General features: G+C 49.0%; 1 protein-coding gene across 1 annotated transcript in view; it reads left to right on the plus strand.

Moving 5' to 3' along the window:
* Positions 1–14,486, plus strand: part of LOC146772861 (uncharacterized) — a 57,942-nt gene that overhangs the window by 14,239 nt on the left and 29,217 nt on the right. Inside the window, exon 3 of the mRNA XM_085638061.1 lies at positions 1,283–1,597. Within this exon, the coding sequence (XP_085494187.1) occupies positions 1,283–1,597 (315 nt within the window). The remainder of the gene's footprint in view (positions 1–1,282; positions 1,598–14,486) is intronic.

Raw genomic sequence — 14,486 nt, forward strand, 5'->3', positions numbered from 1 at the left:
TACTAACATGGCAAGGGACATGCTGGAAGGAGACTCTCAGTAGCCACTTTCTGGAACGTAAGAGCTGTGTGCAAATGACCAAAAGTATATTCTTGCTTTGGTCGGTGACGAATGTATAGAATGGACAAGAAACAGACCCACTAGATTAATCCACTGGCCCTCTTTGGGTTCAGTGACTGGCTTACGACCTAGCCGTGCGCTAGAAGGGAATTTATGTTGTGCTCAAGGAACACTTCATATGGGCCTAGAGTGCCATGGGCAAAGGGCCTGGCTCTTGGTTTGACAATGTCGCAAATGGGGAGGAATGCAGAGGGAAGTTCTCATGCCATCCAAAAATGATGACTCCGTTATCTGAGACTTGACTCATATGAAAAGAGATGATGGGCGCATTGCCTAACCCCACTGCATACAGCCAAATGGCATGTACAGCTGTAGGTTGGCTCCCATAGTGAGCCATGCAAGCAAAGGGGGTGAGTAAGGTGGATGAGTAGGGATGGGGTCAGTCGCCCACAGCGTGCTGGGCTCGGGGTCTGACCACAGACCTTTGGTCATGTGCAGCAGGATTAGGCCATCTATGGCAGGTGGGGCCCGACAGCCAACCAGAAAATGTACATCTGGTTACTAATTATGGTATGCATTGTTGTTGGGCAAGTTATGAAATGTGTTTAGAAAAATAATGTCCACCATTTTTTACTTTTAATTCATAACAACAACTACACTTTAACTATTTTTAAGGTGATATATATTTATATAAGTTACTATATAGAACTACGATTCGTGCCTAAGGTGACCTATAACACGTGCCCTCACCATTCACTAATTACCTCCAATATTACATCACTCATGACAGGTTCTATGACATCATTGGTAACCACAGTGCGTACATGTGAAATTACATACTTGATGACAAGACTGCATGGTAGGGGCGCAAGTAATATTTACCTTAGGGCACAAGCTATAGTGGGTGGAGATAACTATAACTGGTGAATTTCAGTGTTTTTTTTTGTTTAAAATGTTATGTTGGGGTAGAAAGGTGTGTGTGTATGCATTTTGTTATTGTTTTGTAAAGCCTACATAGGATCATGGAGCCATTTTGTACGGCTGTTAATAGATTGTCAATAGTCCTATATTTCAGATAACACAAAAAATGTAATTGCTGCACTTTCTCAAATGCTTGATACCAGAATGTTTTTGTCACTTTACGTTTTCATTCTCAATGCAGAATACATATGTAGGCTTTGCACATTGTAAAGCTTCTTCTTTCTGCAAATCTCTCTTCCAGATGCCACATCAGCTCCCCTCATTTCCATTCTGGTTCCAGGCCAGGGTGAGGAGCCTCCTCTTCCAGAACCAACAGTAATCCTCTGTGTGGCGTTGGGGGTCTCAGATGAGTGGGGTCCTGTGCTGTGGAAGGTCAATGGTCGTGACTCCCATGGGCAGACAGATGGGGGAGTTTTTGATGCTGAAGGGCTATTTAGCATGAGCGCTACCCTGGTGATTCCACAGAAGATCTGGGACCAGGCGAAGTCCTGCACCTGTTCGATTACAAACAACTCCACGGGACAGACCTTCTCTGCAGTTTATACTAAGCACACAGGTACGAGATGTAAATATTAATTCTTTTAACTAGTGCGGAATATTGAGGGACATTACTTCCAGTTTTAGCTTGTGAAGAATAAATAATACTTATTTGTAAAGTGCGAACATATCACCCCTTAAGTTTCAAGGCGCCGGGGGCATTCGGTGAAATTAAGTGAGCTATTGCCCGGAGTCACATGATGCTGAGCTGAACAGCCAGTAGTGATCGAATCGTGATCCTCGCGCTCCGAAGTCAGCCGCTCTGGCCACTCCTCCACATCTCTCTGGTGGAATTGAGTCGTTTGTTATGATGTTATGATATCTCTTTGTCAGTTTTAACACTATTTTGTCTGCACCTGTATAGGATCCTTTTCTTTTCCTGTTTCTAATTGTTTGTATTGTCTACCCGTCCCTATTGCTCCGCCTCTTGCGTTGGTCTGCGCAGAGGCGTTTAGTAGCAGCCCTATGATGAAGCATGCCACAAGTTGTTGTGGGTGAGGGCAGTTTTTACAAAGTGACTGTGCTCCCAAAATAACTTCATACATTTGTAAAACTTTGCGACTGGTATTGACCTTACTTCCTTTTGTGTGTATATATATCGTCTTGGAAGAGGAAGAGGTAAGGTTCAGGCCTTCTCCCCCTTTTCTTGTGTATAATGATGTTATGAAACCCAGGCCCACACAATGTGGTCAGACTGGAAAGTCTGAGCTTGAGGCCACCTCTTGTGGTTCTATCAGATCTAGGTGCTGGATTACATTAATTGTACTGCTGCAATTCAGCAACAACATTAAATTGGTGCAACATTACTTTTTAGCACCAGATATGTTGTGCAAATATCAATTGTCACTTCTCATGGAGTGAAAGTGTTGGTGTAAAATTGCGCTGGGACTAATACAATCGATGTAATCCGGAAATGCTGTTGCAAAATTGCACCAGTAATGTCAATGTAAACAAATCGCTTTCTGTATTCGAGGGATTATGTATGAGATATAAAGACTACAATGTGGCAGAAATCCTGGTTTGGAAATCCCAACCAGGAACTAGAAACACTACTCTACAATCAAATCATGAGGAAGTGAAAGAAACAATTTGGCCAAAAAAAGAAACAATGCCTGTGAGGAACAGTGACTTCAACTCAGGACTCCAAATGTAAGACACGTAGTGACATGCCCTTCCCCGTGGAGTTTTGTGCACACTTTTTAACATTGCATTTATCCAAAGGTAAATGGCTGATCAGGAAATGCTTCAGTTTGAACTAGGCTACCACTATGCTGTCTACCCGTTTCTTGGTACATACTTTAAAACCGATTTGTGCTGGGTCAGTTAAGAATTTATGTTTATTACCCATAGCGGTGTTTGCCACAGGTTAGAAACCTGGAGCCGCACACACGTTACAAACAATTACAGCAAAGGAATGGGAGGAGTTACAGTGCTTCGCCTGTCAGTGGCGTAACAAACATTAAGAGTGCCCCCCCTGCGAGGGAGGAGCCTAGCGTGCGACCAAGATGGCCGCGTAGGCTTACGGCTCTCGAGGGCCTCCGCAACCTCCCACGTCGATCCTGACTTAATCCTGGTTTATTTGACGGGCTTTTGCAGATGAACTTGCGCTGAGGTGCCACCTGTTTTCCAAATTCAGATCGGACGCCGGGACCCGGAATGGTTGCACTCCGAAGTTTGCGGCCTGCTCTTGCCTTGGTCCCGATCTCGAGCTGGTGAAGTGCCCGGGTACGAAGTGAACAACAGCGGCTGGCTGGGCTTGACCTGCCACGGACCCCGCACTTTCACTTTCGTTTTCAAGTTTGTTCTCTGATATCGGCTGAGAGACTTTGGTGTTTCAGAGGGGCGCGGACGGCGAAGTGTCTGGCCTGACTCTCGGACTCTCCATGGGCTGACTGTCGGCGACGGCTGTGTTCAATCAAATTAGCTACCTGGTCCCCCTTTTTCCCGGTGCGGGCGGGTGCCAGCCTTGGTGGCCACCGGAAGATGGTGGCGAGACTAGACGGAGACAAGTCGAAACCCAAGTCAACCCGGAGGGGTACCTATACCCCGGTCAATAACATGGATCGATATGCGCAGGCGAAGGTATCCCCTGGTGGCTCGCATAAATCGCCTGAGAGGTCTAAGGAGGTCTCAGGCCTGTCGCCAGAATTGACCCTGCTGGACGTCATGGGCGCCATTGAGGAGATGAAGACCGCTGTGGGTCAGCAGTTTGATACCCTGGCTCACAAACTGGACGCGGTCCTGATCGATGTGAATTTGGTCAGGGCAGACCTGTCCAAAACTAACGAGCGGGTCGACTCCTTGAGTCAAGCGGCATCGAGCCTCACGGTGGACGTGGTCGCCCTGCAGACGGAGGTCCGTAGGTTGCGGCTAGCCAGTGACCTGACGGACCGTCGACTTGAGGACTCCGAAAGCAGGGCTAGACGGAACAACGTTCGTATCATTGGAGTGCCGGAAAGATCGGAGGAATCTGCTGCGGATCTTTTTGTGGAGGATCTGGTGACCAATCGTCTCACGCCCAAGGGACTGAGCAAGTTCTTTGCGGTGGAGCGGGCCCACAGGATTCCTGGTGGTGCGCCCAAGGTGGGTGCTCCCCCACGGCCTATAATCGCCCGACTCTTTAACTTTCGGGATAGGGACATGGGCGTCCGCAGGGGAGGGCAAGGGGGGGTGCTTGCCCCCCCTGGATCGCCGGTGCAGGCCCAGTCATGGTCGGCGCTAGGCATGAGCAGTGTGGGCAGCTGGGCCTCGCGGCTGTCTAACTAGGATGGGCCCCCCCACGAGTCCATTATGCTTTTGAAATGGTGTATACAAGTTACAGGTGGGCACCCCCCCCCCCTCCCTTTGGGTTCGCCGATTTGGTGAACTGTGAAAGACACAAGGCTGGGTGGGGGGATGAGGTGGGGGGGCCTCTCCTGGGCCGGGATGCCATGGGCTGAAACGGCAACATGACACCGCATCCTTTTGAGATGCTGCAGACTGGGCAGGGCAGGGTTTGTGGCCGTGATTAGCTTTCCCTGCATCTCATTCTCTGAGCTTAATCGCTGCATCTGCATGATAACAGCGTTAGGCAGACACTTGAACTGGTGTGAGGTGTGAAGTGAGCCCTGCCCCTGCATGAATGAAACGCAGAGCATCCTGCAGGGCTCACAACAAAAAAACAGAGCAACCTCACATCACGATGGGCGCTGCTCACTTCCAAAGAAGGGAAAGGGAGAAGAGCAGAAAACGGGGAGAGATGTGGTTATTATTATTTATTTTTTACAATTCTGTTTTGTTTACTCTAGCATCTTTTGTCGTCTGGGGGTGGATTCTGGAACCCTGCCCGGGTTGGGCCCCCTTACCCAAAAGTGAAAGATGCGAATTAGTTTCTTAACCTCTCAAGGCCTCATTATAGTAAGGAGGCGTCTAATCAAACCAAAGGCAGGCAGGAGGAACTTCAAGCAGAGAGACAAGCATGCATTTCCTCCTATGTTATTTTAACAGGGGAGAGATTTTACTTGGGTTTCTTCGTTCAGTGCAGCAGGGCCTGTGTTTGATTTTCCCTCGGAGCAGCAATACTTATGGTACATGAATGTGCCAGACAACGTTGGACGCATCTGGTCATTACTCGTCCTTACGCCACAGGTCATGGCAATTCTAAAGGCATCATTCACACACCAAAGCCTGATGGCACGTCTCTGGCCACACAATGGACGATTACCGATTTAATTTTTTGGTTCTATTTGAAGCTCACAGACACAGAATGTAACCATTTTTGCTGCTGTGGGGAGCAGGCAAAAAGAAATAAATCTAGGTGTTCCCTTCCGACTCAGAAAACAGATTAACTCCTATGATTGACAACATTAAATATTTGAAGAGAGAAACAACACCATGTAGAGCTACAGTTACAATATCTGAAGGTGCTTATGAACCAACAGCCCACGCAAGTGGTGGCAGTGGCCGACTGGCCACTAACAAACGTTTGGGGACGGGGACTTTTTTTCTTTTCTTACAAATTAATCTCTGAACTGGATATAATGTTCCCCTTTCATACACCTCTACGCGGGGAGATTCGGTTCAAATTAGAACATTTCCTCACTTCGCAGTCACAGAAAGGAAACTAAAACAGAGGTCATCATGTTAAAATAATTACAGCAGTTTGCCAGAAATGGTTGCCTGATATTTAACAGTCTGTGTCGGAAAACATACTAAATGATGACAAACGAAAAACATATGAAGGGGTTCTATTGTTAATTTTCCTACTAAAACCTTTCAAGTTTTATGGGACTGGTTCATCAATTCCCGCATCCACAGTTCCAGCACCACTGACTGTTGCCACGTTTGTTTCTCAATATGTAAGAACCTACAGTCCTCTTGGACCGGTGCTTAATTTGTAAGTAGAAGCCCTGGGGCTCTCAGTTTTGCTCAGAAGGAGCTGCTGTATGTCAGCACGCTGAAAGCCATGGCTGCATAGTCTTGATTCCGCCACCTGTTTCCTTGTTCCACAAACTCCTGTCCCGTTCTTTCACTCTTGCATGTTCTTTCTTTGAACCTTCGTCACTTTTTCCGGCCTTTTTCTTCCTCCTTTGCTCCTTGTGTGTTTTCCACTCTCTTGCTTTGGATAAAAGTCTGACAAAGAAATATAAGTACTGGTCCCCAAAAATGAGTGCCAGTGCGCACCCCCTCACCCACTGGCTCAAATGAAACACGGTCTAGCCCATGTATAAATTAATTCCATTCGTCGACCTTGGTTCTGAGGTTTCTACAAGGTCTCCCTCTTCATCTCACATCTATTCTTTCACACTTGCTCTTAAGACTCATTTTAACTCTGCTTTTCGGACAAATCTTTGGATAATTTATCTGATAACTTCGTAACACAAGGGTCCCCTTACTGCCAGCAGGCCTCCAGATAATAGTGCCATCTATAAAGGTTTTAATAACATAATGTAATATAACAAAACATTTTGGCAAGGGAAACAGGTTCTGACAACTTCTCCACTGCAGAACGAAATAAGTAAAGGATGGAAGCCACCAATTAACCTCAACCTTGTCTACCAGGGGGAAGCCAGTAGTGATCCATAGCAGCAGGCCGGTGAAGACGGAGGCCACAAGGGTACGCAGTGACACAGCAATACATAGAAGAGTCCTTCAGACTAACAGGCCATGGTGACCCATGAAGAAGGAATGAAGCCTCCCAGACTATCGCAACTTATGGGTGGAAAGTTACTTTTGATTGCCCTCCATCGATTTCCCAGGTCCCCTCAGATACATTTCATGGCAGTGAACAGGTTCTTTTCAAATGACATACAGGCCACTCAATTGATCTGGGTATATAAAAATCTTGAGTAGGAGAGCATATGACTTCTGTGTCTAAATGCCTAGTGCAAGATGTTACAAACTGCTGTATGTTGTGCAAAAGTGTCCCCTCTGGAAACCCTGTAGACCCAGTTAAAGTAAGTCACTAGAATATCCATTGCAGAAAGGTGCAGTCAAGGAAGAGCTACCAACCAATCTCAAGCCTGTATACCTCTCAGGAGGCGCCCATAATAGGGAACTTTCATGCCGTGCACCAAAATCGCATTCCGTACCATACCCCTGACTGTGTGAACGGGTCGATCATGTGGGCATGACAAGTTGTCTATTTCCAAGAACAACAAGCTTTGGCATAGCCAATAGGGCTCGCCTTATGGACCTTATAAGTGTTTAGCCATGCAACAGTTGATGTTGTTGCTCCAAGGATATTATGCTGCATAACTAAATACTTTTAAGGTCCCAAAGGCGAGACCTGTTGGCTATGCCAATGCTTGTTATTAAGTGACCTCAAAACACGATTTCTTCCCTAGAATGGGCAAGGCCCCTGAATAACATAAAATAGGGCTAAGCTCATCCTCCATTTTCTTGCCCCCCCTACTCCTAGCTGAATGTAACTCTCAAGTCTCTCAGAACTCCATCTCCAAAACCCATGAACTCCATTCTGTCCATCCTTATTGTTTGCCTTTTGGTCTCTGCCTTTGTTCTAAAGAGGTGTGCATTGGAGGACATGTAGCCCTGCCACTTCCATGTTCAATGACTTGCAGAGTACACCTAAAACCAACCATTTATCAGTCCACTGCTTCCTTGTTTCAGTTTTTCTGCACCTGACCTTTACTTCTGCACTGAAATCTCCCTCTCTTGCTTTTCCACAGACTCTAAAGAGGAGGTAGGCATTCTTCTGTCCATGTTGAAACCTGGCTTTCCCAATGAATTGTGCTGTGTGAGAATATTACAAGGAACATCTACTGCCAGTGTCTAGGAAATTGCCAATATTATCAATGCATTGTTCACAGCTGGACTTGTCCCCAAAGTTTGGAAAGCCAGTGTTGTTAGCCCTCTGCCTTCAAAAGATGGTTTGGATGTTCCAAATGTTTATAACTCTGATCTCATGGTGCTGTTACCCACTTTGGAAAAAAAGGCAAAGCAAATCTTGAAGAATTCAATGCTGTGTACACTCCTCTATGAGTTTCTGTCCAAGTAGATAGATGGAATGAGTCATGGCTTTGGTACTTAATGAGGTGCTTCATTAATATTGTTTGATACGATGTGGCTTAGCGAGGCTGATCCTACTAGCTCTTGAATTTGACACAATCGCCCACTGTACCATCATTGAAAGGTTTGCTGATGTGGATCTCTCTAGAACCACATCAACCTGATTTAGAATTTTTTTGTTTTTTCCGGCCATTTTTTGTTTTTCCCTCTGTTTCATTGTAGTTGCCAGGTCGTCTGCTGTGGCACCTCACAAGATTTTTCTATTCCCCCTATCGGTTTCTTTGTTTATTTAAGCTCTTTGTCTTATTAGATTTCTTAAAAATGTATTTAATACTTGTGCTCAATCATGTCGGAGGATGGTGATGAAGTTAAAAATTTGCCCCCCCTGGAAACATTTCTGCGGATGCCCATGGATAGGGATGCTATCCTTCAGGCGTCGAGGGTGGCCGGGTCGCTGAAGTTTGAGAACTCCAATGTCAGCTTTTATCCGGACTTCACGCAAGCGGTCCAGAAACAACGGCTGGGATTTTTGGGTGTCAAACGGCGCTTGAGGGACATGGAGCTGAAATATGCGATGTTATTCCCGGCGAGGCTGCGGGTTGAGTTCCAGGGTCGTTCCCACTTTTTCGACCGGCCGGAGGCGGTTGGAGACTGGTTGGATGCCCTGCCTCGGGGACAGGATCGAGACAGTCGGATGGCGGAGAGCGGACGGGATGTGGTGGAGCAGGACTAGAACTTGGTCCCTGGCGATGGACTGGACTGGCGATGTTTTGTACCTCGGCTCAACTGCACTCTAGTTTGGCACAACATGCCCTCCAAATGCCTGGGGGTTGTGGGGAGCTTATTGAGATCTTTTCCTCCTTCTGGGGTTTTTTCCTTTTTTGTGGTATATGCTAGGGCGACAGGCACACTGCGAGTTGGGGGGGCTGTTTGGGCTCAAGCAGGGGTGCAGGGAGGGGGGAGTTGTGGTTCGGGGATTGTGGGGGAGGGGGGTTGTGGGGGATTGTTTGTTTGTTTCGCAAGGCAAGGTGAAGTTTACTGCTGACTTATCCGGGTTGTGCTTTCCGGGATGTGGGTATCATGTGCGGGAGTGGGATGGGGGGTAGGGGATTGAGAATCCTTTCGTGGAATGTGAATGGACTGGGGGACAGGATCAAGCGCGGGGTGGTGTTGCAGTTCTTGAAGCGGATTTCGCCCGACATTGTTTTCCTGCAGGAGACACATTTGATTGGGAACTCCTTCCATGCCCTGAATAGGAGGGGCTATCGCCTTGCCGCTCACTCTGGTTTCACTTCTGGCTCTAGGGGAGTGGGCATTTTGGTTAGGGCCTCTCTCCCATTGGAAGTGGACGAGGTGCTTCACGATGATAGGGGGCGCTATGTGGCACTGGTGGGGAGATGGGAGGGTAGGACTATTTTGCTCGTGGCTGTGTATGTGCCTCCGGGGTTACAGACGGCTACATTTGCTGATTTGGGGCGTTTGGTCCTGGGACTCCCTGGGGGGGTTCTGGTGTTGGGGGTGACTTTAAAGCCATTGTCTCCGGGTTGGAGGACCGTCACCCCCCCAGGGATCTCCCTAGGGCTCAGGCCTGGTTGGGGGTTTTTTTGGACACTTTGGGACTTGTAGATTGCTGGAGATTGATGCACCCGGGACAGGCGCAATATACCTTTCACTCGGGGGCCATGGGAGTCTCTCGAGACTTGATTATATGCTTATGCCGGCGATCCAAGCTGGGATGATTGGGGAGGTGCGTCATTTAGCCCGAGGTATTTCTGACCATTCCCCTATATGGTTGCAACTGAAGGTTGTCCCTGGGGCAGAGGGGAGAGTGGCACCCATTAGCCCCTGGTATCTTCGTAACCCTAAGATCCGCGCGGAACTGGTCAAGTCCACTGATCACTACTTCACTGATAATGTGTGGTCGGTGTCGTCGGCCGTCTCCCTATGGGAGGCTTATAAAGTGGTGGTCAGGGGGCAGGCCTTGTCCCTTATCTCCCATGCTAAGAGGTGCGAGAGAGCAGAGGTGGTTCGCCTGGAAGCTGAAATAGCTGAAATGGAGGAGGACTTGGAGCGGGGAGTTACTGATGAGAAATTGCATGTTCTCAGCCTCAAACAATCAGATTATAGAGCGCTAGTCACGGAAGCCGCTAAAGGGATGAGCAGAGAGCAGCAAGGACGACTATATGATGTGGGGGATAAGGCCGGAAAGTTGATTGCTTGGTTGGATAAGAAGGAGAGAGCGAGCAGGGTGGTGCCCGTTGTGGAGAGAATGGATGGAGTGCGTGTGACTGACCCGGTGGAGATCGTTGACTGCTTCGCGGCTCATTTCCGCGGGGTATACTCTCCGGTTTCTGTGCGTTCGGAGGAGGATTCTCATCTGTTGCTTAGAGACATTGCATTGCCAACCCTATCGGAGGCTGATGCAGTATTGATGGAGGCGAAATTGTCGTCAGATGAGATCGCTCTGGCCACTCGCTCGATCGCATCGGGTAAAGCTGTGGGTCCTAATGGTCTTCCCATCGAACTATATAAGTTGCGTCCCGATAAGATAGCGCCGTATCTTCGGGACATGTTTTTTGCGGCACGTGCGGCGGGCTTCCTCCCCCCTGACCACCGCCTCGCCAACATAGTTGTGATACACAAAGAGGGGAAGCCGCGAGATCGCTGCGCCTCCTATAGGCCCATTTCGCTGTTGAACGCAGAACCCAAAATTCTGGCGAAGGTATTGGCTAATCGACTGGTTCGGGTCGTGGGCGACTTGATTCATCAGGATCAGTCCGGTTTTATACCCCATCGGAATACCGCTCTAAATGTGAGGCGGTTGCACGGCGTGCTTGCTAGAGCGGAATTTATACGTGAGCCGGCCATCTTGGTATCTTTAGATGCTACTATGGCGTTCGACACTTTGGAGTGGCCATATATTTGGGCCGTGTTGGCGAAATTTGGGTTCGGCCCTGAGTTTATTGGTTGGGTAAAATTACTATATGCTGACCCACTGGCTCAGGTGGTGGTGAATGGTAGGGTGTCGGCTCCCTTCGCACTGGGGAGAGGTACGCGGCAGGGATGTCCGTTGTCGCCCCTTCTCTTTGCACTTTCTTTGGAGCCTCTCGCCGCCTGGTTGCGTTGGAAGCCGTCGTTGCGAGGCATTAGATGGACGCCGGAGTTTGAAGACCGTGTCTCCCTTTACGCGGACGACATCCTTCTGTATCTCACCTCTCCCCGACAGTCGCTAATTGTATTGGTGGACGTACTGAATTCCTTTGGTCGCAACTCCGGCCTGGTCATCAACTGGGCCAAGTCGTGCGTCTACGTCCTCTCGGGTGAGGCCCCCCTCCTGCCACGGGATTGCCCTATCCAGATTGCTACCCTGGGGTTCAAATATTTGGGAATCTTTATCTCACTGGATCCCGCGGTCCGCTATGAGCGAAACCTTCTCCCTCCCCTCCTGCGATTGAAGGCCGACGTCGCGAGGTGGCGACGACTTCCGCTCTCGCCGCTCGGACGGGCGGCATTGTTTAAAATGATGTCGCTACCTCGCTTTTTGTACGCTTTGCAAAATACTCTAGATGCCATGCCAGCCTGTTATTCCCGGGAGGTGGAGGGTCTTCAGCGCCAACTGTTTTGGGACGGGCGGCCGCGGATTGCTCTCGCCAAGTTGACGCTCCCTTGGTACGATGGGGGGGTCGCCCTCCCCGATATTAAACAATACTATTGGGCGTCTCAGTTGGCGGCAGTGAACCACGGGATATACGGTCCTGCCTTGAATCCGGCCTTCGAGATGGATAAATTTCTGCTCCCGGGTGGGGACTATAATAGGGCGCTGTACGCGGTGACCCCGGACACGCGGTTGACAGGACCCACGCAGGTGGCGGTACGTGTGTGGCACGCGGCGAATGCTGCGATGGGGTGGAGGGATCGCTTGACTCGGGCGACGCCGTTGTATGCCTCTGGGTGGTTGGGCTGTTTGTGGAGATCGAAAGACTTTGAGAAATGGGACATGATTGGTATATGTAAGGTGGGTGATCTTTGGGCGAAGGGGTCTTTCAAAACGTTTGAAATGCTTAAAACTGAATATAAATTAAATGATAGAGAGTACTTCCGGTATGCTCAAGTCTACCATGCGCTGTGTTCGGTTTTTCCGGACGTTGCTGCGATCCCCGAGTATTCCCCACTGGAGGATAGAGTGTTGGATGGCTACGTGCCCGACAGCACTATTTCTCTGATTTATAAGAAACTCATCAATGATCGCGCGGACTTGCTGCTCCATCTGCGGGAGGCATGGACGGGCGATGGCTTGGAACTGGACGATGAGGACTGGGTATCGGCGGTGGCCTCCCCGAAAGAGGTGGCGATCCCGGCCCGCTTACGATTCGTACAGCTGAAGATCCTTCATAGAGTGTATGTCACAGGGCCCAGTTTGCTGCGTATGGGTTACTCGATGGATGGACTGTGTAAGCGTGGATGTGGCCTGCCGGGTACCTTTCTTCATATCTTATGGGAATGTTCGGAGGTTGTGCGATTTTGGAACGGTATCCACACCGTAATGGAGGAGGTCACGCACGTTGCTCTGTTGCCAGAGGCTAGGAGGTGTTTGTTGAATGTCTGGGAACCGAATGATTGTAATGCGGCACAGACGCAGTGGGTGATCTTGGGGTACATGGTGGCTAAGCGTAACATTGCACAGCTATGGGGCTCCCCGAGGCCGCCCACGATCGAGGTATGGAAGGAGAATATGGACTGGTGTATGTTTAGGGAAAAGACGGTGTATGTGGCGAGAGGCAAGCCAGGGAAATGGACTAAGGTATGGGGTCCATGGAATTTATATCGTGGACGTATCTCCACCCCGCCTCTGCCATTAGAGGTCGATATTGCTTTGTCCCCCTAGCCGCGCATTCTGCGGGAGGGTGTGAGGTGTGTTCCATGCTTTGTTTTCCCGTTGCCCCCCTCTACCGCTTCCGGACAAGAACTGCTTTGGACACTGTATGTTGTTCCCCGTCCTGGGAAGAGCACGCTGCTATTTCGGACTCTCATTGCCTTGAGTGTGTTTTATATTTAATAGAAAATGAAACTGTTGTTTCCGATTGCTCCTGGCCTATGGCCACAGCCTGTTATATGTGCTCACGAACTGCTGGGCGCATTGCCTCTGGTTCATTTGAATGTGTGGCATTGCACTGCGGGCCCTCGGGCTCTATAGCGGCCGGCCCTGGTGGTTGTAGGCCCTTGTCTGTATTTTATTGTGTGCTAACGGTTTCTAATAATAAAAAAAAAAAAAGAGTGCCCCCCTGCAAAGTACACGGAGGGCCCCCCGCTTCAGACTTAATCCGGAGTTCTCAGGCCTGAGTACTGTGCTGAGGGGGCCCCCCGTATCTTGGGGCCACACCGGGGAGACTGCAGGGGCCTGTCTTACGCCCCTGTCGGCTGTTGGATGTCACCTTGAAATCTGTCACATAGAAGGACGGGATGAACAGAATAATGCGACAGTAACCAGAGCTGAAGGAAGAGGACTCAGATTTGTGTGCCCAGATCCCCACCATATCTGACCTCTCACCATGCTGCAGGCCGCCCACCATGACTTATGCCCTGAACAACCAACTCATTGATATCAACAATCTCCCCTGTTAGAACTAGCATTGACCTCATTGGCCACAAAATGGCTCCTTAATTAGTTGCAAAAATACAGGGACCTCAAAACATGCTCCTAAAACAGTGTTAATGTGTCCCTAAAATATGGTCATCCTGCATTAAAATTACTGTATATCAGGTATAGACATAGGCCAAGGTGTGTCTCGGGAACAGTTTACATGTGATGTGTCCCAATTGCTGCCAAACAGGCCATACGGATATTTTTTAACTGGGCCAAAAAAAGTTAATGTGAACCAACGCTGAACCAAAAAGTAGATGTTACTTTATAGCGTGTTGGGTATGGTTCATGATGCCTTGTAAAGGCACCGCGATACCTACTGTAAAGGTGCAGTACCAAAAGAGGGATGGGAAGCCAGGCAAACTCAGGGCAATGAACGCAAGACTAGCAAGAATGTGTGGAAGCAAGTCAAAGCCTTGGTGGAGGAAATGCATCCATAGCTTCATGCAGAATTATAGGAAGAATTTACACTGGTGAAATGTGTCTATAGTCTAGTGATGGTGCTGGTGGGAATGTTGCTCTGTTGGTGATCTGATACAAGTGAAGTAGCCGATAGGTGGGGATGTCGCGCTGTGGTGATATTGAACAGGTGGCGTTTTCCACCATGTGGAGGTGTACACGTAGAGTTGTGGCACTGTTGCAATGTGTCACTTGTGGAGCTCAGTAAGGTTTTAATGGGGGTGGGGCTTAGCTCTTGTGGAGATGTGACGTTGGTGAAGGTGTGGCCCTGGTGTATATGTTTCACTGACTGAGCTGTAGC

The sequence above is a fragment of the Triturus cristatus genome, chromosome 12, assembly GCF_964204655.1.
Source record: "Triturus cristatus chromosome 12, aTriCri1.1, whole genome shotgun sequence".
In the NCBI taxonomy this organism is placed as follows: domain Eukaryota; kingdom Metazoa; phylum Chordata; class Amphibia; order Caudata; family Salamandridae; genus Triturus; species Triturus cristatus.